At 38.8% G+C, this 26,101-nt stretch overlaps 1 protein-coding gene across 7 annotated transcripts; it reads right to left on the reverse strand.

The window, feature by feature from the left end:
• On the reverse strand, positions 1-26,101 carry LOC122900640 (zinc finger protein 84-like). Of its 7 annotated transcripts, none has more exons than XM_044239433.1 (6): positions 26,068-26,101; positions 21,884-22,014; positions 17,504-17,562; positions 8,348-8,474; positions 7,947-8,042; positions 1-4,159 (listed from the first exon to the last, which is right to left on the reverse strand). In XM_044239433.1, the coding sequence occupies exons 3-6, from the start codon at positions 17,516-17,518 to the stop codon at positions 1,926-1,928; spliced, it is 2,472 nt and encodes an 823-aa protein (XP_044095368.1). In that variant the 5' UTR covers positions 17,519-17,562; positions 21,884-22,014; positions 26,068-26,101; the 3' UTR covers positions 1-1,925. The 7 variants fall into 7 exon arrangements, with proteins under 7 accessions (XP_044095368.1, XP_044095367.1, XP_044095369.1 ...); XM_044239432.1 differs by having other exon boundaries at positions 26,037-26,098; XM_044239434.1 differs by lacking the exon at positions 26,068-26,101 and adding an exon at positions 25,940-25,969.

Consider the following 26,101-nt stretch of genomic DNA (forward strand, 5'->3'; position numbering starts at 1 on the left):
TGCAGGATGACAGACCATTTTATTTCTAATGTTCAAGTTCTAAACATAAATGCCTTTAGCTCTTAATAACAGAAAACTCTGACCCTAACCGTACAGTATCTGTGAGGTAGATAATATTATCTCCATTTTGTAGATGAGGAAATTGAGGCAGAGATTAAATCACTACATAGGTCACTCAAATAGTAAGTGACACACAGAACGGCTTGTCTGAAAAGACCATGTATAACTGTAGGAGGAAACATGTCATTCTACCACACTAAATACAAATGCAGACAGTTCTTTGCTCACATAAAATTTGAACTTCACTCTTAAAACTTATATAAGTATTCTTTGGACATAACACAAATATAAAGTGGAGAAATTTTCTTCAGTGGGCACTGCTTTCAATCTGTACAGTATAATAAGTACCTAACGTTCAAGATTAATGTTGAAAATTTCAGGTGTGTATTTTAAATTTGTACTGAATCCCTGTATACATCAAGTAAATCTTGATTTTATCAGTCATTATTTGGCTTATTTACTAAAAGAACGATTTGTTAACAATGCCTGTACTGATTTACATGTGCCACCAGAAAGCAGAAAACATACACAACATGTAGTATTTCACGCGTTCAATGTTTCTTTAAAAAATACATACTGTGGTAAAAGTATGTGATGGGACAATACCAGTTGGTGTGAGAAAACACAGTGTATGTCACAAAAATTCCTTAGGTAGGAGTGCATTGTTCCTACTATAACTATTTGGGAACCTAAAACAAAAACCAAGCATACAGAATGTAGGCACTGAAGGGCACACTCATATGTTTAAGCCTGATTAAGCTCAGAGGCTTATTATTCACCTAAACACATAATGCTGTTACTTTATTCACAGAGACACTTAGTGCTGTTACTTTGTTTACATATATTATTCACATATATACTTAGTGCTATTACTTTATTCATATATACACTTAGTGCTGATGTTTACAAAGTGCTGCTATTTTAGTCACATACACACTTAGTACTGTTACTTTGATGTCTCAATCCACTTGTGCAGTCTCAAAGCCACATGTTGACCATTGTGGTCAAATAAATATCCCATGGTAGATTGTTAATAAGATTATTTAGTATTGCATCCAAATTGGATGTATTAGAGTATTGCTCTACTTCTAAGTAGATCGCAATACTTCTAAGCAATTAGAAGTATTGCTTCTAGAATAATATTATTTCTAGACAAGGATGTTTTCCTCACTTCCTAAACTGACAATTTTCCTTTGTTACGCATTCTCTGATAAATAAATTTTGAAGTGTTTTCCAAGTTATTAGCTTCTATTCTCAATTATATGATGGCCAATCAGAAGCAGGTTGTGAAAATTCTCCTACATTCATTTCATTTTAGGGTGTCTCAATTTGTAAACTGATTTACAAAATGCTTGACTTGTTCATCAAAGTTTATTAAGATGCAGAATACTGAGAGCAATTTCCCCCTAATGAATTCTCTGACACAGAGTGTTTCTCATGCCTTCATTAGATTCACAGGGTATATGAAATAAGAGATGGCTAGGATATACTATGACAACAAAAAGCCCTAAACGTGTAAGGTCTGAACAAATCTGAAATTTATTTCTGGTTCATGAGAAGACTTACAAGTGATGTTAGAGAAGGCAGAACTCTGCCCAGGACCCTGGTTTCTTCAAACCTGTGAATCTATAATCTCTAATGATTAGCTCCCAAGTACCCTGAGGATGATCCCAATACCCTTTGATACGGAAAGAAAAATAGAAGTAGGAAAACTTTCAAACAAGGTCCTTTAAAGGCTTGGAATTTATGCCAGAGGTCACATGGCCTCATATGAATGGAAATCCAGAAAATCTTGACTAGTAGGTAACCACAAAAAAAAGGGGGCGGTAATGAGGAAAAACCCAGCAAGTTTTGCTACAGAGTTTCTACCCTAGGTGAATTCCTTGATGATTAGTAAGGGCTGATTTCCGGCCGAAAGTTTTTCCACATTCACAGCATTTATAAGGTTTCTCTCCTGAGTGAATTCTCAGATGGGTAGTGAGGGTAGATTTATGACGAAAACTCTTCCCACACTCGTTACATTCAAAGGGTTTTTCTCCTGTGTGAGTTCTCTGATGATTAATAAGAGTCGACTTTGTAAGAAATGATTTCTCACATTCATGACACTGAAAGGGCTTCTCTCCTGTGTGAGTTCTCTGATGTACATTAATGGCTGACAGATGACGGTAAGTTTTACCACATACATTACACCGAAAGGGTCTATCTCCTGTGTGAGTTCTCTGATGTTGAGTGAGGGCTGACTTCTGGCAGAAGGTTCTCCTACATTCATTACATTCATAGGGCTTCTCCCCTGTGTGAGTTCTCTCATGTCGAGTGAGGGATGATTTCTCATAAAAGGATTTCCCACATTCATTACATTTATAAGGTTTCTCTCCTGTGTGAATTCTCTGATGTGCGTTAACATCTGACTGCCGATAAAAAGTTTTACCACACTCATTACATTGAAAGGGCTTCTCTCCTGTGTGAGTTCTCTGATGAACATTAACTTCTGACTGCCGATAGAAAGTTTTACCACATTCATTACATCGAAAGCGTTTCTCTCCTGTGTGAGTTCTCTGATGCACATTAACGTCTGACTGACGATAGAAAGTTTTACCACATTCATTACATTGAAAGGGTTTCTGTCCTGTGTGAATCCTCTGATGTGCATTAACGTCTGACTGACGATAGAAAGTTTTACCACATTCCTTACATTGAAAGCGTCTCTCTCCTGTGTGAGTTCTCTGATGAACATTAACATCCGACTGCCGATGGAAAGATTTACCACATTCATTACACCGAAAGGGTTTTTCTCCTGTGTGAGTTCTTTGATGTGCATGAACGTCTGATTGCCAATAAAAAGTCTTACCACATTCATTACATTGAAAGCGTTTCTCTCCCGTGTGAATTCTCTGATGTGCATTAACATCTGCCTGCCGATAGAAAGTTTTACCACATTTGCTACACTGAAAGGGTTTCTCTCCTGTATGAATTCTCTGATGTAGCTTAATGTCTGACTGCCAATGGAAAGTCTTGCCACATTCATTACATTGGAAGCGTTTCTCTCCTGTGTAAATTCTCTGATGTACCTTAATGTCTGACTGTCGATGGAAGGTCTTACTGCATTCATTATGTTGGAATTGCTTCTCTCCTGTATGAGTTCTCTGATGTTGAGTGAAGGCTGACTTCTTGCAGAAAGTTTTTCCACAATCATTGCATTCATGGGGTTTCCTCCCTGTGTATGTTTCCTCATGTTGAGTAAGAGATGACTTCTTGCAAAAGGACTTCCCACACTTAATACACTTATAAAGTTTCTCCCCTATATGTGCTAACTGATGGTCTGTGAGGTGTGACTTATGACTCGCTTTCCCACATGAATTAAATTCATGGGGTTTCTCTCCCATATGTGTTTTCTGATGCACTGTGAGGTTTGACTTGTAGTTGAATGTTTTCCCACATTCACTACATTTGAATAGACCCTCACATCTCTTTTTTTTCTGAACTTGAGTAACATGTGACATCCTGCTGAAATTATTTTCAATTTGATTGCCTTTGCATTGTTTCATTTCAAAGGAAACTCCATGACATTCCAAGAGAGATGACCTCTCACAGGTTTCTCCATGTCCATTATATTCACAGAGTTTCTCTCCTGTGTCAATTTGCCTGTATGGAATTATTGTGGTCTTTTTTCCTAAGGATTTTCCACCATCATATTTTAAAGTCTTCTCTGAAGACTGTGTATTTACATGCTGAATAATACCATTCTTATGACCAAGGGCTTTCTCATATTGATTATTTTCATGAGAACTCTCTTGCGTATGAGGTTTTTCCTGCTTTATATCAAGTAACTGCTCATACACATTTAACATGTGAGGCTTTCTCCCTGAAGAATATCTATTACTACCAATTGATACTAAAATATTTTTCAAATTCATTCCATGTAAGTCATGTTTACAGGGTATTTTTCTTGAAGGAATAAAATCTGTACTTTTATTAGATGATTTCCTTAAAGCATATACTTTCTCTGAGGTCATTTTTTTGTTGTTGAATAAAACTTGTGGCAAGTATTTGTCTTGGTTTTTCTGGATTCTCTCTGCTACGTAATAAGCTCTGCTGTCTTCTAGAAATGAAAATATTGAAATATTACAAACCGTAAGAATTTTACAGTTCGAATGGAACTGGATTAACATACAAATGTGTTTTTATATATTTGACTTTGGTTTCAGTAGTGTCTCAGGGTCAAAGTGCCTCTTTCCCCACCTAGTTTGAGAAAACATGTGGAAAAAGGAAGAAAAGCTATTAACATGCAGACATATAATTATTTAGCACTTTACAAGTAAGACATTCAAAATGGACAAAAATGTAGATTTTTTAAAGATTTTATTTATTTATTTGACAGACAGAGATCACAAGTAGGCAGAGAGGCAGGAAGAGAGAGAGAGAGAGGAGGAAGCAGGCTCCCCACTGGCGAGAGTCCGATGTAGGGCTCGATCCCAGCACCCTGGGATCATGACCTGAGCCGAAAGCAGAGGCTTTAACCCAGTGAGCCACCCAGGCACCCCAAAAATGTAGATTTAAATTCAAGAAGCAGTGAAGAGAGGATTGAAGATTCTACAGAAGTGAAAGATTCAGGTAGGAGAAAAATCACAGGAAATAAGATGGGTCCAACTGAGCTAATGAAAAGTAATTGGAATAACAAGAAAAATGAGTAGGAAAAGATGTTCATGGAGGAAAATGTGACATTAAGGAGACAGAGTAGGTCTAATATGTTCCAACCTGTATTGTTTTAGTAATACCCAAACAAGTTCTCATGCTTCCAGTTAAATTTCCCTCCCACACAATAGCAAGATAAATTTCTGAAAGCACCAAAGGCCTTATGTTCAAGGAGTCATCAGACTGTACTCAAATTCCCCTCCCAAAAGGAATGCCAATGTCCCAAAATGAAATACAAAATAATGACAAAAGTAGTAATAGATTCAATGATACATAGATTCAATGTATCTCCCTATTTTGGCTTTGATAAACTCATATTGCTCTACTGTAGCCACTCAACAGGTGAACCTATGTTCAATTATTTTTTCCTTAAAATAGCATTGCCTATGCCAAAATACTAATATTTAATTTTCCTTTATCTTTCACATCTCACACTTGCACATTTCGGGTTTCTGTTTATTATCAAAACTTAAGGATCATATGTTTCCAAACAAATCTCAGGAAATGAGTAACATTTATATTGATTTACCATTTAAAAAATATTGTCCACGTTTGCTACCCACTGCAACAAATTCTATCCCAATCTAAAAAACCACTGGCCTGACCCAAGTACCACATGATGACTGTTACAAGTCATCATTCTAGCAAACACAATTTACACCAACTAAATCCACATCACATCTTTAAGCTGCCATCCTACAACTCCTCAATCAACATCCTTTCTGCCAGTTTAGTCAGTTCTTTGTCTTATTAAATTATTCATTCTTGACTATAAAGTCAAAGTATGTTCTCTCACTCAGAGCCACAGCTAGGGTATAGGCTAACTACTATCTAGGAAAATGACATAATAATACCATTATTCCAACCCTTCAAGAATGCCTTTTCAAATCTTCATACTTGTAAAACTTTCAAACTTATATTCGTTCTAAATCTAAAAGTAGTTCCAATGTAGATGAGCTCTTCCTAACAGTCATAAATAGCACTGCTTTGTAATATACTGTATTTCTTGAATATACACATATTTAACATTCTAAAATCTAAAATCATCCAATATAATATACACATATTTAACTTTCTAAAATGCCTCTTATAATTGATCACAGATCTGTGCTCAGCAGGTCACACTATAATGAGCAAGACATTTTTTACTTAGTAGTTCATCACATAATGATCTAGTTACAATCTATGGCTTCTTAGATTTGAGAGAATGACAATTTTTTCTTAATTAAATGCTGAATTTAAAGTGTTTCACGCAATTTTATTCTCATTCTTCAGCCCAAAGGATGGCAAACTTTTCCTTGAAAGGCAAAACAGTACACCTTCTAGGTCTTGCAGGCCATACCCGTCTATCACAATATCAAACTCTACGATTAGAGCATGAAACTGGCAAAAGCCCATATGTAAACGAAGGAATATGGTTGTGTTGCAAAACCATTTTATTTACAAAAACATGCGGTAGGTCTGCAGACCATACTTTATAATCACTGCTCATAACAGGTGTTGTTAAGTCTGATTTTTTAAAAAATCTGAGTAATTTGAAATCAATAGACTTCAACCAGCTATGTGTATCAGCATTACCTAGAAAGATTTTTCAAACACAAATCTTTAGACACTATGCCATTTTATACCTGATGAATCAGGAACTATAGGTTCAGGTAAGTAATCAGAGATCCTTCACAATGTTTTCAGAATATGAAATTTTTCCTTTCCTTGATCATGTTAATCAAATGTTCATTTCAGATTATATGCCAAAATTAGAATAACACGATTGCTGTTCTCTTTGTTAGATCATACCTCAGGTATTATCAGGTAACAGATCATTTACTTTTGTTTCTTCTGAAAGACCCACTACATGCTGAGCATTGAGAGAAAGAAGACATTACACTGGCTCAAACATTCAAAGTCTCTTCCTTCTTGGAAGCAGTTACACTTAACTTTTACTGTAAGAACATTCAATATAATAAGAGGAAAAATAGAGTTTTACTTATATACTAAACAATGTTCTGAGTAATTTTCATTTATTAATGCATTTAGTATCTAGTCAAGGAAAGCACACAATGAAGAAAGGTGTGATATGGGAAAGCACACAGGATGCCTAAGTGACATTTAATGCGAGTGGATCAAATGATGTTTAGCATGAGTATAAGCAACCTAAAAATAAAACTGGAGCAGCCAAATAAGGTCAGAATATAGTCGTCAATAAAAGGTACATTAATTTAAATTTCATGAAATAAACAGGAGGAGCACAGATTTATTTTGTCACGCTACTGAAAAAAATAGATGTTCTAGGCAAACAAAAGCACAAAAACACCACCATCAACAACAAAAGAATTCTCACCAACTACGATTAGGAATGGGACAAAATAAAAGTATAAGGGAATATAGTTCTTACTGATACCGACATAAAGCAAGAACATGAAAACTATCAGAAATTTACAAAGAAAAAATACTCAAAAATAAAAAAATATAAAAGAACAAGTTTCTCATGTATGTTTGTTTATTTATTTATTTTTAACCAACCTCTACTTTTATCAGACTATAACTAGGGAATGTTTTATTTCCTACTTCCTAGGATTTACCGAGGGTTTCCTTTTAGCATCATATACTTCCATTTGTTTGCAAATGTTTTTTAAACACTAAAACAGGTCTTTTCCCCATTTTCTTAAGGTACCAACAGAAATATGACTATAAAATTAAGGCTATAATTTTGTTAATCTGATAAATATGAATTTGTAATCTTATTAATTTATAGGTAATTTTAAAAAATAGTACCAAGTACTACAATACAACATGTAAAACTGAAAACAGTGTTTCCTCCCTTCTCCTCAAGAAACAAATTTTAGTAGATTTTCTCACTTTTCTTAGTTTTACCTTTGTGCTATTAAACACAATAAAGCCAGTATTACTTGCTTATCTGCATAAATGATATCCTTGGACCCCTAGCTTTGAATAATCAGAAAACCAGTTTACATTCCTCTGTAGCATTACCCTTTTCTTTTCCAATTTTAGCACATATATATATGTATATATATTATATATAATACATATGTTACATTTCTTTACTTTTAAAGTAGGTGCCACTAGGAAGAGATTCTTAGAAAACATTTTAAATAATGTCTAACTCCTAAACTGACTGCCTAGATTATAATTTCCCCTCGCTTCCTCACTAACCTTTCTGGTACTCACTAACTCACCTGGGTAGTTCTGGTATAGAAATTCTTCCTCTAATATCCATGGCTCCTTTCCTTCTTCCAACTTGAAGATCACATCTGGCTTTTTAATGGGATACCCTGTAAAAGGAAAAATGACACAGAATTTGGACATGGGCTACAGCAATTCTTCTTCTTCTTCTTCTTTTTAATAGCAATTCTAAAGGAGAGAGAAGACAGACTTTCTGGAGCTGCACCTTGATGAGGCTTATTTAAACATTTATGGGATGTGCGCATACAAAAATTCTTCCTTGTGCTCAAAAGAGATTAACAACCGCAGATCCTGAAGCAAAAGTCTCAACCACATAAACTATAATAGACCAAACATTTTGGTATCTAAGAAATGAAGTGCATGTTATACAAAATTTGACATGAAAACTGCTTACCCACTGAGACAAAGTTGTGGTAGTTCTCCAGCATCACATCCCTGTACAGGGTCCTCTGAGCAGGGTCCAGGTGCTGCCACTCTTCCTGGGAGAAGTCCACAGTCACATCTCCAAATGACAGTGACCCCTGGAAGAGCATATTTCTGTTCAGTCTGAAGTATCAGAACTGGGGTGGCACAGGAAAGAAATATGGAAACAAATTCTTCCCAGGTTCACTGTTGAGAACTGATGTTAAAATATGCCTACTGCATACATTACCTTGTATTAGATTTTGTATAAGTAAAAAAGAAAAGCAAAGTAAAAGTAAAAATTATGCTTATTTTAGTTTATTAATGCTCTAAGCCTTGAAATGTGAATATTAACAAGAATAAAACACTGTTCTTATTCTCTAGAAAGTTAAATACTACACAAACACAACACACTGCAAAACTAAAAATGAGGTATTACTAGAACATATTAGCATACATAAAAAAGCAAAGGAAAGAAAATGTAAAATGTATATTAGAGTCAGAAAAGAAAAAAAGTAACTATTTTGTATCACAACTTGTGCTTCATTAGAGTTAAAGCTGTAGGGCCTGAAATGTGATGGATAAATGGTCTTTATGACTATGAGGCAACACAACATAAACTGAAGGCATTAAAAACACGTGGGTTGACTTTGCTTCTGCTCCAGGATGCATAAAGCAAAGAAGAAAATCACTTTTTCTCCTACAATGAAAATGAGTCAGACTAATTTCAAATTCACAATTTTTTTCCCTTACAGGGGAGGCATGATTACAAAGCACCCACATACCCCAAATCTAGGAAGACACAATACACACAGGGAGAGAGAAAATGTCTATTTTTGCCTACCTGAGTTGGACCACAGGTAAGAAGTCAACCAGAATAGAGGGAATTTAATTAATGAAAACAGAGTGTGAGCTGACACAACAATGAGAAACCACTTCGGACCACAGACATGGAGGAGACTTGCACCTTTTTACAAGCGCTTTTTTCCTTTTCTTTCTTTCTTTCTTTCTTTTTTTTTTTTTTTAAAGTTTACTGATTTATTTTAGAGAGGAGAGGAGGGGTAGGGGGAGAATGAGTCTCAAGCACATTCTACACTGAGCAGAGCTCCTTGCAAGGCCCAATGTCCTGACCCTGAGATTAAGACCTGAGCCAAAACCAAGAGTAGAATGCTCAACTGACCATGCTACCCAGATGCCCATTTACAGGCTTCTTCTCTGTGAACCCCACTGGGCACCTACTCTATTCCTGGGGAAGAGCAGGGTTATGCACTGAGTCAGTAACTATAGCTTGATGGGTGGTAGGGGCCAAGAGAATCAAGAAGGCCACATCCCCATGACCCAAGGACCCAGGGAAGACTTAACACTAAGGCCATATTGGAGTAAGAGAACATATTCTGCCCATAACTTCTCACCACCAAGCTAACAAGCTTGGAATAACAAAAGGACTAATGGAATATTGCTGACAGAAAGACAGATAAATAAAAGCATGTAAAGAGACTCTCCCTGAGATACACAACAAGGAGAACCCTTAAAACTCAAATGAACTGAGCAATCTGGTAAACGAACCTGTATCCTAAACACAAGGTAACTCTTCAGAAAGTGAAAGCCTATTCTGCCCTGAGAGTAGTAACAGAAAATTATTCTCAAATTCTGCCCAACTCCTAACTAGTTAAACTTGAACCTGTGGACTAAAGGCCTCATAGGGAATTGCCATTTCTGGCAATAAAATCTAGTTATCCCAGTTTAGAGTCTGACCCAAGACATATACACTTCAACAAACAATTACAAAGCATAAGAAAAGGAAAGAAACTAATAAAATACTACAAAGATATAAAGTAACCATCAGAAATAGATATTACATAGATGTTGAAACTATCTAACGGGATTTTAAGTAATTTTAACTTTATGTTAAAGACTCTAATGTATGTTTAAACTCAAAAAGTATAGGACATGCAAAATCAAATGGATAATTTCAGCAAAGAGAACCAAATGGACATCTAGAAATGAGAATACAGTAAGAGATGAAGAACAACCACAATGGAGCAAAACTAGAAATCAATTACAAGAAAATAACTAAAAGAAATACAAATATGTGCCAATCTAAATCTAAACCGAAATAACATGTTCCTCAAAAAGGAATGCGTCAATGAAGAAATCAAAGAGAAAATCAAGAAATAACTGGAGAGGGCACCTGGGTGGCTCAGTGGGTTAAGCCGCTGCCTTCGGCTCAGGTCATGATCTCAGGGTCCTGGGATCGAGTCCCGCATCGGGCTCTCTGCTCAGCAGGGAGCCTGCTTCCTCCTCTCTCTCTCTCTGCCTGCCTCTTTGCCTACTTGTGATCTCTCTGCCAAATAAATAAATAAATAAATATTTAAAAAAAAAAAAAAAAGAAATAACTGGAGAGAAGTGAAAAGAAAATGAAAACACAACAGTCTTAGAGATGGAACAAGAGCAGCACTAAAGGAAATTTACAGTGCTCAAGACCTACATCAAAAACAAGAAATAACTCAAATACATGATCTAAACTTACACCAAAAGGAACTAGAAAAACAAAAACAAAACCCAAAGTTAGCACAAAGAAATAAATAATAGAGATTCCTGAGTGGTTCAGTCAGTTAAGCATCTGAGTCTTGATTGCAGCTCAGGTAGTGAGCCCTGTGTTGCGTTCTGCATTCAGCAAGAAGTCTACTTCAGATTCTCTCTCTCTGTGTCCCTCTGCACCTCCCTCCCCCTTTGCACTCTCTCTAAAATAAATAAATAAATAAATCTAAAAAGAAAGAGAGAAGGAAATACTAGAGATCAGAAAGAAATAAATGAAACAGAGATGACAAAAGAAAGAACAAAGAAAAAAATCAATGAGGCTAAGGGCTGGCCTTCCAAGAAGATAAACAAAATTGATAAAACTAGCCAGATTAATCAAGAAAAAAAGTGAGAGGACACAAACATATAAAATTAGAAATGACAGAGGATGAGTTAAAGTTAATACCATATAAGTACAAAGGACTGTTAAGAGATTACGATAAAAAAAATTTCATTGGAAAACTAGAAAAAAATAGATAATCTAGAAAAATATGGATAAATTCCTAGAATATATAGTCTCTTCTGAGACTGAATCATGAAGAAATAGAAAAATCTGGGGAATAAAACACTATTACTAGAAATAAAATTGAACTGGTAATAAGAAAACTCCCAACAACAAAAAAATGTCTAGGACCAGATGGTTTCGCAGGTGAATTCTACCAAGGATTTAAAGAGTTAATACCTATCATTTTAAAACTATTTCAGAACACAGAAGAGGAAGGAATGTTTCTTAACTTATCCTATGAAGTCAACATTGCTCTCACAGGAAACCCAAAGTCAGTACAAAAGAAAATTATATACCAATATCCCTCAGGAAGATAGATGCAAAAATCCTCAACAAAATATTAGCCAAACAAATCCAACATACATTAAAAAAAAAATTCGCCAGGATCAAGTGGGATTTATTCCAGCAATGGAAGAATGGTTCAATATACACAAATCAATCAATGTCATATTCAATGGTAAAAAGCTGAAACCTGTTCCCCAAGATCAGGAACATACAAGGATATCCACTCTTAACCACTTTTATTCAACATAGTACCGGCATCCTTAGCCATGGCAATCAGACAAGAAAAAGAAAGAAAAGACATCTGAGTTGATAAGGTCCAAGTAAAACTGTATTTCAAATGATATCATACTAAATAGAGAAAAAAACTGAAGACTCCACCAAAAAAATATTAGGCCTAATAAATGAATTCAGTAAAGCTGTAGGATACAAAATTGATATACAGAAATCTGTTCTGTTTCTATACCCTAATAAAAAAGAGCAGAAAAAGACATTTTTAAAATACTGTTTACAACTGTTTCAAAGAGAGTAAAATACCTAGAAATAAATTTTTTTTTAAGATTTTATTTATTTGGCAGAGAGAGGGATCACAAGTAGGCAGAGAGGCAGGCAGAGAGAGAGAGGAGGAAGCAGGCTCCCTGCTGAGCAGAGAGCCCGATGCGGGACTCGATCCCAGGACCCTGAGATCATGACCCGAGCCGAAGGCAGCGGCCCAACCCACTGAGCCACCCAGGTGCCCCACCTAGAAATAAATTTAACTTAAAATGTAAAAGAGTAGTATTCTAAAAATTTAAGACGTTAATGAAAGAAACTGAAGGCAACACAAATAAATTGAAAGATATACTATCCTCATAGACTGGGAGAAGCAGTATTGTTAAAATTAAAATGTCCATATTATACAAAGCAATCTATAGATTGAAGTCTACAGATCTGCAATCCCTATCAAAATACCAAGAGTATTTCAGAACTGGAACAAAAACATCTTAAAATTCATATGGAACCATGAAAGACCTCAAATAGCCAAAACAATACTGTGAAAGAAGAACAAAGATTGAGGTATCACAATCCTAAATTTCCAGAAATACTACAAAATTACAACAATGAAAACAGTATGATACTGTCTCAGAAATACATACATAGGTCAATGGAACAGAACTGTGAGTCCAGAAAAAAAATACATATACAAATAAAGAGAGGGAGAGAGAACAACAATTAATCAATGACAATGGAGGCAAGAATATACAATGGAGAAAAAAGACATTCTCTTCAACAAATGGTGCTGGGAAAATTGGACAGCTACATGCATAAGCATGAAATTGGGCCACTTTCTTACACTACAGACAAAAATAATCTCAAAATAGATTTAAGACCTAAATGTAAAATTTGAAACCATAAAACTCTGAAAAGAAAATACAGGTAGTAATCTCTTGGATATCAACCTCTATAATACTTTTCTGAATCAGTTTCCTGGTACAAAGGAAACAAAGGCAAAAATAAACAGGAATATATCAAACTGAAAAGCTTCCACACAATGAACGAAACCATCAACAAGATGAAAAGGAAATCTAATGAATGGGAGAAAATATCTGCAATAACATGTCTGAGAAGGGGTTAATATCCAAAATATATAAAGCATTCACACAAACATAAAAAAAAAACCCGAACCCAAATAACCCAATTAAAAAGTGGGCAGAATGTGGAAAAGTAGGTGTTGCTCCCACTAAGATAAACAGTATGGATGGTTCCCCCAAAATTAATATATTAATATGAACCAGTAATTCCACACTGGGTATTCATACAAAGAAAACAAAAATACTAATTCAAAGATATATGCATCCCTATATTTATTTACAATAGCCCAGATATGGTAGCAGCAGTAGTGTCCACTGATAGACTAATGGATAAAGATAGAGATTAATGGATAAAAATGGATAAGGTCGAATGGAATATTATTCAGCCATGAAAAAGAACTAGAGCTTGCCATTTGTGACATGGATAAACCTAGAGGGTATTATGTTAAGTGAAACCAGACAAAGACAAATCCATATAATTTCATTTATGCTTCACTTACATTTAGAATCTGAAAAATAAAACAAATGAGCGAACAACAGCAATAGAGAAACAGACTTGGGGCGCCTGGGTGGCTCAGTGGGTTAAAACCTCTGCCTTCGGCTCAGGTCATGATCCCAGGGTCCTGAGTTTGAGCCCCACATCGGGCTCTCTGCTCGTTGGGGAGCCTGCTTCCCCCCTACTCTATCTATCTGCCTCTCTGCCTACTTGTGATCCCTGTCTGTCAAATAAATAAATAAAATATTAAAAAAAAAAGAGAGAGAGAGAAACAGACTCATAACAATAGAGAGAAACAGACCCATAAACACAGAACTAACTGGTGGTTGCAAAGAGTACAGGGGAGGGGAAATGGGAGAGATTAGTGAAGCAGATTAAGAAGTACAAATTTCCCAACTGTAACATAAATAAGTCATGAGGATGAAAAGTACAGCCTAAGAAATATACTCAAAAATACTGTAATTTACTTACAATGATGAGCATTTCATGTTATATAATAGGTCACTCTGTTTCTCATCTAAAACTAATTTAATATGTCAACAATACTATATTAAAAGTTAAAAAGATTTCAAAACTAAAAAATAAAAATAAAAACACCCCCCTACAAATAAAATAACTTCAACCAAGAATTATTTATTGAAAACATCTTCAAAAATGAAGAAACAGGGGCGTGTTGGTGGCTCAGTCAGTTAAGCATCTGCTTTCGGCTCAGGTCATGATCTTGAGGTCCTGGGATCAAGCTCCATGCCCGGCTCCCTGCTTAGCAGGGAGCCTGCTTCTCCCTCTCCCTCTGCTCTTCCCCTTGCTCGTACTCTCACTCTCTGTCAAATACATAAATAAAATCTTAAAAAAAAAAAAGAAGAAGAAATATTGCCTTCCCAGAAAAATAAAAATTTAAGCAATTCTTTATCAGCAGAACTACTCTGCAAGAAATATTAAAGGAGGGGCGCCTGGGTGGCTCTGTGGGTTAAGCCGCTGCCTTCGGCTCAGGTCATGATCTCAGGGTCCTGGGATCGAGTCCCGCATTGGGCTCTCTGCTCAGCAGGGAGCCTGCTTCCTCCTCTCTCTCTCTGCCTGCCTCTCCGTCTACTTGTGATCTCTCTCTGTCAAATAAATAAATAAAATCTTTAAAAAAAAAATATTAAAGGAATATGGTGCCAATGAAACTTGAATCTACACATAAAAATGAAGAGTAATAGAAATAGAATAAAAAAGGAAAATTTAAGGTAATTCCTCCCGTCCCAATTTTTAAGTGTTCTAAAGCAAAGGTTAGAAATTTTTTTCTGTAATGAACTAGATAGTAAACACTGTATTGTGAAGGTAGTCCCAGACAATACATAGAAGAAAGCATGAGGCTGTGTTCCCAGGAAACTTAATTTGTAAAAGCAGATAGGGAGCTGAATTTCACCCACGGGCTTCAAGTTGCCAATCCTTATTCTAAAAGATAACTGTCTAAAGCATAAAGAGTAGTATTGTATTATGTGTATATAGCACGTGTTAAAGTAAAATGTATGGTGCAAGAACACAAAGGACAGGAAAGAAGAATTGGGAATATACTGCTATAAGGTTGTTATACTATAACATCATGTGGTTTAATATTTGAAGGGAGGCTCTGATTAATTAAAAATAGCTATTATAAGCCATTCTCTAACTATTTTAAAAGTAAAAAGGGGGACGCCTGGGTGGCTCAGTTGGTTAAGCGGCTGCCTTCGGCTCAGGTCATGATCCCAGGGTCCTGGGATCGAGTCCCACATCGGGCTCCTTGCTCTGCAGGGAGCCTGCTTCTCCCTCTGCCTCTGCCTGCCTCTCTGTCTGCCTGTGCTCGCTCACTCTCTCTCCCTCTATCCCTGACAAATAAATAAATAAAATCTTAAAAAAAAAAAAAAGTAAAAAGGAAGGTATAAATAATAAGTCAAGGAATGCCTAGGTGGCTCAGGTGATTAAGCGTCTGCCTTCAGCTCAGGTTTAGGTCATGATCCCAGAGTCTTGGGATCAAGCCCCACATCGGGCTCTCTGCTCATTAGGGAGCCTGCTTCTTCCTCTGCCTGCTGTTCTCCATGCCTGTGTGCGTGCAACTCTCTGTCAAATAAATAAAATCTTCAAATCAAAAAAGACAATAGCAAAAAAAAAAAACAAAAAAAACAAAAAAGACAATAGCAATGATAAAACGGAGTAACAGAAAACAAATTCAAAAGAAAAAAGATAGAAAGAATAGAACAAATAGAAAAATAGCTAGCAAAATGGAGTATTTTAATCACCATATCAATAACCAATTTTTTTTTTAAATTTTATTTATTTATTTGAGAGAGAGTGAGAGAGAGCATGAGCGAGGAGAAGGTCAGAGAAGGAGAAGCAGACTCTCTGCGGAGCTGGAAGCCCGATGTGGGACTCGATCCCGGGACTCCATCCCGGGACTCCGGGATCAAGACCCGAGCCAAAGGCAGTCGTCCAACCAACTGAGCCACCCAGGCATCCCTCAATAACCACTTTTTAAATACAGTGTTCTAATCAAACCAGACAGATCATCAGAGGGGGTTAAAAAACAGAACCAATTATATACTGCCTATAAGAAATTCACTTTAATTATAAAAATATATAAGTTAAAAGAAAAAGGATAAGAAAATATAACACAAACAATAATTCAAAGAAAGCTGGAGTTGCAGCATTAATATAAGACAAAACAGACTATGTATTAGGAGATATTACTGAAGATAAATAGGTACATTTAATTCACATTATATTAATGACAAATGATCAATTTTCCAAGATAAAATTAAATGTACATGTACCTAACAAAGCAGCTTCAAAATATAAGAGGTAAAAACTGATAGGACTGAAAGGGAAAACAGACAAAAATTAATACAGTTGGATGGGACACCTGGGTGGCTCAGTGGGTTAAGCCTCTGCCTTCAGCTCAGGTCATGATCTCAGGGTCCTGGGATCAAGCCCAGCATCAGGTTCTCTACTTAGCAGGGAGCCTGCTTCCCCCCTGCCCCCACTCTTTGCCTGCCTCTTTGCCTACCTGTAATCTCTGTCTGTCAAATAAATAAATAAAATCTTTTAAAAAAATTAATACAGTTGGACACTTCAATATTTCTCTCAGTAATCAATAGAAGAAGATAACTGAAAAGAATATAGAAGTCCTAAACAAACCATCCCTGAACTAAACCTAAGTAACATCTGTAGAACATGCCACCTCACAATTTCAGGAAAATCTTTCTGTCTCATTAAGAATCATTATCATTTGGGGAGCCTGGGAGGCTCAGTTGTCAAGCATCTGCCTTCAGTTCAGGTCATGATCCCAGAGTCCTGGGACTGAGTCCCATGTTGGGCTCCCTACTCAGCAGGAAGCCTGCTTCTCCCTCTCCCACTCCCCTGCTTGTGTTCCCTCTCTCACTGTGTCTCTGTCAAATAAATAAAATCTTTTAAAAAAATCATTATGGGTTATTCTCACTTTCATTGCACTTCCTATAATAATGTTTGCTATCGCTATCAGATACAAATGTATATATAGCTCAGCACTGACAACTTCAACATTAAGTACTTGAAGGTCATCACCACAACAGCCCCTCAGCCCTGCTACTAACCTGCTACTCCATATTTCTCCCAAAGTTGACATTTATCTATTTCCACATTTACATTTTAAAGGTTATATCTTATTCATAAGAGCTAATGTAAAACAAAGTAGGAACTAAAAAACAAAAAACCACTCACCTGGGGTTTGTTCATTTTCTGCTTTTCTTAAAGAAGCATGAAGACGTGTGAAGATACAACTGAGAAATAATAGAACAGAGATGAGTCATAAACGATCCTGCCTCCCCTCCAGCTCCTTGCCTACAGATACTCTTCATACCAGCAGGTAAAATGTCCTGTTCGTTCGTAAAAAGAGAGTGAATGGACACATAGACATAATACCAATCGACTCAAATACTTATGAGCAGCCTCTCAAAAAAATACCAAAAAAAAAAAAAAAAAAAAAAACCCACAACCAAACCCCCCCCAAAACAAAATAAAAAGCTACCCCAAATCCCCCCCCAAAACCCTCAACTTTTAGTTGCCAATTTCAGATGCATAAATACTCCTGCCATGACCAATTCCATACAACCAAAATAACGTCACCGAGCACAGCTGGGGAGAAGTGCGCAATAGCATACCATTATATAGGATTTTTACCATACTGAGAGATAAAGAGTCTCAAGAACACAGAATCCAGGGAAAAGAAGGAAATTACTTAGGAAGTCATGAGTTTTGAGTATGATCATAGCCACGAGGAGCTTAAGCAAACAGCTACTAAATGTAATGCAGTATCCTAGAAAGGAACCCAGAACAGAAAAAAGAACATTACAGAAAAACTGAGGAAATAGGAAAATGTATGCACTATACTGGTTCATTAATTGGGACAAACATACCATACTACTTTTAAATGTTAAAAATAGAGGAAATTAATGTAGCGTCTAGGGAGTTGTCACTGGGTGAACTGGTTAGGGTTAGGGTTAGGGTTAGAGAAGACTCTGGGCTGGGGGGCTTCAACCACGCCCATCCCAAAGATGTCCTCAAAGTTCCTGGTCTCAGCCACGAAGAAGAACTCAAGGCCAGACACAACAAAGAGGGGAAGTTTATTATTTTAAAGTGAAACTACATTCTCAAGATTTGAGAACAAGAGAGAGCGAGCGTGCTCAAGAAGTGTGGGTGTTGGGAGTCTGGGTTTCTCTTTTATGAATGACAGTTGTTAACTAGGGAGTAGAATATTCATTATGTGGGGTGGGGATTTCTTAGAAGCAAGGTTTTCCTCTCCTTATTTGGTCAGGAGTCTCCTGTCACGGCACCCACCTTCACGGACCTATCTTGATTGAATCCAGCTTTCTTGTAGCTTTGTTTTGGAGTGATTCCAGCTCAGGCCCCCAACTTTCCCCATAGCTGCCTATGACTTCTTTGTGGATGGCCTCCCAACTTCCTGTTAGAACCCGGCTAATTGCCTCTAACAGAATCTCTGCATTATACTGATCTTAAGTCTATAAATCTAGAAGCTGTTCTAAAACAATTTACTTAAATTCATCAAAGGAAAATCTAAAGAATATCCACTTAATACAAAAGAAGGCAGTAAAGGGACAAACAAAAGAACAAAAAAGACATGAAATACACAAGGAAAAGTATAGCAAAATGGTGGGCATAAATATAACCAAGTCTGTAATAACATTAAATATAAAGGGTTAAACATGGCAGTTAGGGGTCTGATGTGGTGGTGTCTCCAACTAGATCCCAAAACCTGACCTCCACAGCCTGCTTGTACCCACCTCTGTCACATTTGTCCTGTAGCTCTTCTTTCTGGCTTATCTCTTAACTTAGACAAACTGAAACTGAAACCACCCTTCAGGCCACTGCCCTGACGAAACCTCCAGCCAGCCCAGACCATCCAGACCAGTTGGAGCTTAACCTCCTACTCTCACCTGTGCAGATGCACCATGGAGCAACCTCTGGAATGACCAACAGTCACTCTACCTCATTGTAATACTAAAATCTCTGCCCAAAAAGGAGCACCAGTCTCACTTATTAATACACACTCTACGTATAAGCAAGTTTTCTTAAGACATAAGCTTGACCTTATGTTCACCTCTACATATAATGACAAGGTTTCCCTATCTAAATATTCATACTAACCCCAAACAAAAGAACCATCCACCCTTGATAGGAGAGTCAGGGCTTTGGAAGTTCCCCACAATCCCCTTACTTGCTTCAAATAAATTTGACTTTGTGCAACAACCCCACCTGACGTAGTGCGCAATTTGCTCACAGATTTGGCAACCCAGATGGGACTGTTCTCCCTCTGAGGTTCTGCCCTCTGGTTACCTGGTTTTCAAAGGACAGAGCAGTGAGAACCAGCAGTCCTTCTGGGCTAACCCATCCAATTAGCCAGGACTGGGGGATGGAATTCTTGGCGGGGGGGGCTCTCCTTTCTTGGGGCTTGTTTTGCTGGACAGGTGTTGTGGCTCCCTTAAAGAGACTGTGGCCACCCCAAGCCTCTTGCTGAGAATCTCTCCACAGAACTAAATGGTACCAATCCTATGGCACTACTCTCTAAGAGTATTTTCTTTGAGTTGTCTCAAAGCCTGGCAGGTCGACAGTCAATTAAGAACAGGGCCTCTCTGATCAACATTGCAGGGGATTAAATGCTCTTTACAGTCAAGTCCAGAAATCCCTGGTGGCAAAGGAGAACATTCAGAGGCTGAATGCTTTAGCCTGGCAGATGGGAAGTGGCCCAAGGGAGACTAGTCTGGAATCAGCAAGGGTGAAGGATATCTCCATCTTATCTGTTTGACCTGTTAACATTTGTTGGGGACATCTGACACTGTTCCTGGTTTGTTTTTCCTCTTAAGAGAGGTGTGCTTTGACTTACTGAATCTAAACCAGGTTCTCCCTGAGCCATTCCCCAAGTAAATCCTTCAGGAATAGGTGGACGTTGAGGGGCTGGAAGAGGCGCAGCCTATGCACCACGCCACTGCTCCTCAAGGCACGGCTACCCAGACCCACTTGGATTACCTTAGCATTAACCCACTCTCCTTGTGGGCTTGGTTTTAAGTCAAACGAGTCTCATACGTATTGTGGGTAAGGCTGTACCGCACCTGTGTCACCAATAACACTGGAAGTTACCTTGAGAGAGGGTGAGAGGAGACCCTAAGAAGGAATTCCAGATTATGGGAGGGACAATTCCACCCTGAAGGAAAGCCTCCATTGGGCTGTAGCCTCCAGAAATGGAAAGTATTTGACTACCTTCCTTTAAACCTAAAACAGATGACTTTCCTCCTTAACACAGGGTGGCCACAATAATAGACTCTAGAGGATGAAGAGAAGTGGCCAGAAAATGGGACTTTAAATTTTACTATGACACTACAGTTGAGCTTATTTTGTAAAAGAGAAAGAAAAATGGGAAGAGATTCCATATGGTCAGTGCTTTATGGCATTATATCAAAACGAGGGGTTGCAAAGGAAGTTTAAGATTTGTGAAATGAGGGGCACCTGGGTGGCTCAGTGGGTTTAGCCGATGCCTTCGGCTCAGGTCATGATCTCAAGGTCCTGGGATCGGGCCCCACATCGGGCTCTCTGCTCGGCGGGGAACCTGCTTCCCTTCCTCTCTCTCTCTCTCTGCCTACTTGTGATCTGTCAGATAAATAAATAAAATTCTTAAAAAAAAAAAAAAATTTGTGAAATGAAGGTAGAACTGAAAACCCTAAAAATGCATCCTGTACTCTTGGGGTCAGGTAATCTTTGTCTCCATCTCCATCTCCTCCTCCTCCTCCAAACCACTGGATTGTAATAAGCCTCTGCCTTATTTCTCTGCTACTTGGGCCTCAGCTATCCCAGCTTCATGACTACCAGGCTCTAATCCTTTGCAAACACTCCCAAAGCCTTCTCAGATGTCTCCAGCACCCTTTTATCCTCCCTTGTCAGATAGCACTACCAGATTAGGGACCTATTTTAAGTCAAGGATGGGAATGTTGCCATTGAGATGGGTGTCTCGTTAATGTGCATGTCCCATTTTTGATCTCAGACCTATATAACTGTAAGACACACACTAAAGGGTTATTATGGGCTGACCTGATTGATTTATACATTTAATAGAGGATACCTTTTCTACTCACAACCCATCTGGGAAGATATGCAAGCTTTGCTCACCACTCTCTTAATGGCAGAAGAAAAGTTTACTGTGTTAGCAGACGCCAGACAGGAAGCTGATAAAAAAAATTCAGCCAGGATCAAGTTCTCAGAGACCAAATGAGGCAGTGCTAAGAACTGACCCTGAGGGGGATCCCAACTCCCACAATGAGAGAGAACATTTTGGCCATTATTGAGAGCTTCTTTTAAAAACTATGAAGGAGGTAAGTAGATCTCCTGGTCCAAATCATGGGACATTCAACAAAGGACAGATGAGAATCCATCAGCCTTTTTGCAAAGGCTACAAAATTGCCTAAGACAAAATACAAACTGGGACCCTGAGGTTCAGGGTAATTGAATGGCCCTTAATAACCTATTTCATATCTCAAACTGTTCTGGACAGTCAAAGGAGACTCCAAAATTGGCATAAGTGTGGATACTAACCTTGCTCAGCTTCCAGAACTAGCTTTCAAGGTGTTCCATAACTGGATGTGATGCAGGATGTAAAAGAAGACCAGAAGATGAGAAGGCAAGTTGCTCTTTCAGTGGGAGCTCTCCAGCCTATGTGAAGTAACCTGGGAGAAGAAAAGATGATACCCATGAGTGAGTGCCCCAAGCCCCCTCTATGGGACCAAGAGACCACCAACAAAGTTGGGGTCCAATCAATGTGCACCTTGTAACCAGGAAGAGCACTGGAAACAGGACTGCCCAAACCACTCCTGGATCAGAAAGAAGGGCAAAGTGCAATCATTCAGCTGTCACTCACTTAAGATGAGAGGATAGGGCCACAAGGCTCCCCAACTGGTCTTGGACCATAGATTCTTATCTCCCACAAGAAGCCCTGAGTAACCTGGACAGTGGGAGGAAAGTTGTTTGAGTTTTGACTTGATACTGGAGTTACTTTCTCTGTACTCAACACCCAGAAGGGTAGCCTTTCTAACAAAAATTGTAATATGAAAGGAATCTCAGGGAAAAAAGACATGAAAAGGTTTCTGGATCCTTTGACTTGTGAAATAGGATCAAAGCTCTTAAAACACTCTCTCTGATATGTGCCAGAATGTCTCATATTCTTTTAGGATGAGATACTTTGGACAAATTGGGGTCCACAGTAGGTTCAGAATAGGACAAATTAGAAATTCAAGTTCCTAGGTACCAAGGTACCAAGGTACCAAGGAACTGAACTCATGTCATTATCACAACATATCTTAAAAAAGAGAAAATTCCCCCCAAAATATCATAAGCAAGTCAACCCGAAAGTCCGGGTGTGAGGGCAGGTGGGGGCATGCCATTAACAACACATGTGTAAAAGTGAAATTGAAACAGACTGTTAGCCCCAGATGCTATACAAAGGATCCACCCAGTAATTAACAGGCTCTTAAAATAGGGGTTGATTAGGTCATGTAGATCTCATGTAACACCCCAATTTTACCTATTAAAAAGCTGGGAAGTGAGGAATACAGATTTGTTCAAGGCCTCAGAGCTATTAATGAAGCTGCTTGAAACATTCAATCTGTAATACCCAATCCCTTTACTCTACTGACCAACTTACTGAGTAATAATAAATATTACATTGTGTAAGAGCAAAAGGATACCTTTTTCTGCATCCCACTAGATCCTGAATTCCAAGTACTACTATCTGCTTGAGTGGGAAGATCCTCTCTCCCACCAAACACAACAGTACTGCTGGACTGTTTTACCTCAGAGTTTCAAAAACTTCCCCCATCATCTCTGGGGAAATTCTGGGATGAGATTTAAGAGAATTAAGTTTAGAAAAATAGCACTGTATTATGGTATGTAGATGGTACTTTGATAGCTACTCCCACCCACGAGGTTTCTGACCAAAATACCTTATCCATGTTAAAATTTCCTGGCAGACAGGATATATAAAATCTCAAGGAAAAGGCCTAATTTCTAAGGAAACTGTATAATACTTGGGATTTATTATTTTTTTCCAAGACTTTATCTATTTAATTTTAAAGGAAGAGAGAACGCACAAGTGAAGAGGAGGAGGGGCAGAGGGAAAGGGAGAGAATCTCAAGCAGACTTTTGATACGCATGAGCCTAACTTTTGATAAGCATGAGCCTAACAGGAGCCTAAGCTTGCTCCCACAACCCTAAGATCATGACCTGAGAGGCAATCAAAAGCCCACCTCTTAAGTGAATGAGCCACCCACGTGCCCCTGGGTTTATTATTTCAAGAGGACAGTGAAGACTCCCTCAAGAGAAAAATGGTAGGGGTGCCTGGGTGGCTCAGTGGGTTAAGCCGCTGCCTTCGGCTCAGGTCATGATCTCGGGGTCCTGGGATCGAGTCCCTCATCGGGCTCTCTGCTCAGCAGGGAGCCTGCTTCCTCCTCTCTGCCTGCCCCTCTGCCTGCTTGTGATCTCTCTCTGTCAAATAAATAAATAAAATCTTAAAAAAAAAAAAAGAAAGAAAGAAAGAAAGAAATGGTAATGCGGGGCTAGCTAGCTCCACCAAAAACCCATACTCGATCTTCCCGTTGGATAAAAAGAGCCTCAGAACTAATTCTGGCTGGTGTTGGATTGGCTGTTGGGAATAGATGCCTCTTGGAGAAGTTCTATAGGTTATAAAGTCACTGCAAGGAAATTAACTGATGTCATAGGAACCTTAGCTAAAAACACAGGATATGCCCTCGAAAACTTAGTAATGTCCCTAAACTCTTTAGCCAACATAGCGCTAGACGATGATTAGTCCTACAGTACTTATTGGCAGAAGGAGGAGGAGCTCATTCTGTACCTGGATTAATACTTCAAGTGAAGTGGAAACAGATATTTTAAAAATCTTCAAGCAGACAGCCTGGCTACATACTTTCAACCAAAAAGGAAAATTCTCCTGATGAGGTCTGCAGGCTATTAAAATAGTGTTCCCCAATACTCCATGGTTTCTCCCCTTCCTGAGGCCACTAATAATCCTGCTGCTCCCAGACTGCCGTTTAGACTTTGCATCATTGACTGACCGATAAAATTCTCTACGAATGCCCGGGGACCAAGAATTACAGCTGGTAGTAACACAAAGATAGGAGCAGCTTAGGGTTAAAGGGTTAAACCTGGTGACCCACAGACACATCAAAACCTGAGGGAAAATTCTGCTCTGCTAACAATTTCAATGACCACCCCCATGCCCAGCAGGAAGCAACTATAGAAGATGGACCTTTGCCCTGTGCACCTGAAGAATGAGCAGGAGAATAAAACTAGAGGGTGGATTTGTCACCTGCTAGACCCCAAGACCTGACTTTTACTGCCCACCTGCTTGTACTCAATGCCCTCTGCCCCACATTGTTTCTTATCCTCTTCTTTCCAGCTTCTCTCTCAAATCAGGCAAATGGAAACTGAAATCACCCCTCAAGCAACAACTACTGCCAGGACCAGGTCTAGCTCATCCAGACCAGTTTGAGCTTAACTTAACCCTGACTCTCACCTGCGCAGGTAGGACCATGCAGTGACCTCTAGAATGACCACCACTTTTACCTCATCACAATACTAAAATCTCTGCTCAAAGAGCACATGCACCACTAACATAACATAGAATCTAATTTATTTATAGTATAAATACGATGTACATAGTATTTATGTACTGGCATGTTTCCTTAAGAAACAACTTTATACCTGCTCTACATACGATGACAAGGATCCCCTTTCTAAATATTCATTCCCTCTCTAAATAAAAGGAACCCATCCACCATCTCAGGGAGTTATGGTTTTCTTAAGTTATTCCTCATGATCTCCTTATTTGCTGCAAATTTTCCTTTGCATAACAACTGCATAGTTTCTACCTGTGACTCGCCAAGTAGCTAACTCAGGTTAGTTCAGTTACAGCGACACCGCAACAGGAAAATAAAGAACTGCCATGCTATGCCCTGCAGTTCTAGGTTCTATCCCTTTCTGGGACTGTCTCCATTCTGGAACTCTGGAGAGAGATCCAGCGTCTCTAGGGCTCTCTTCAGGATGAGAATTCTGTTTCTGGTGTTACAGTTCCTTAACCCGACAGGGGCCCATCGGTTCCTTGGAAATCAGGATGTAGGATTAGAGGACAGGGGCGCTTGGGTGGCTCAGTTCGTTAAGCGTCTGACTTCAGCTCAGGTCATGATGTCAGTCCTGGAATCCAGCCCCTCGTCAGGCTCCCCACTCTGCAGGGAGTGCGCTTCTCCCACCGCCCCTTTCCCGGCTCCAGCTCTAATAAAGCCTTTAAAAAAAAAGAGCAGAGGACAAATTCATATTGGAGCCCTCACCCAGCAGCCCAAATCTGCATCTCTCGAAACTTACTATCCCCAGAAATGAGAGCCACTGACGCCAAAGTCAAAGGAGACCAGGTCCAGGGCACTTGCTGTGGTGCTGAAAGCCTAGCCGGACTCTAAGTCACGGGGCACCCCCACGCAGCCAGAGCGCACCCTCACGCATGCGCACGTGCCCCATCCTGGGGCGTATGGACAGGACCACTCGCTCACAGCTGAGGATTAACTAACTCAAACCTCTGGTCCGCACCTGAAAGCCCCCGCCCGCCGTAGGGGCCCCGGGGCGGGGTCCCGGGCCTCCTCCCCACGAGGGCCACCGCCGTTTCCCACCCGGCCAACGCTCAAACCTCTGCTCTTAGGAAGGTGGGCAACCAGGACCTTGAGCATTACTGGGAAATCTGGTAACGGGATT

The sequence above is a fragment of the Neovison vison genome, chromosome 2 (genome assembly GCF_020171115.1).
Source record: "Neovison vison isolate M4711 chromosome 2, ASM_NN_V1, whole genome shotgun sequence".
Taxonomy (NCBI): Eukaryota; Metazoa; Chordata; class Mammalia; order Carnivora; family Mustelidae; genus Neogale; species Neogale vison.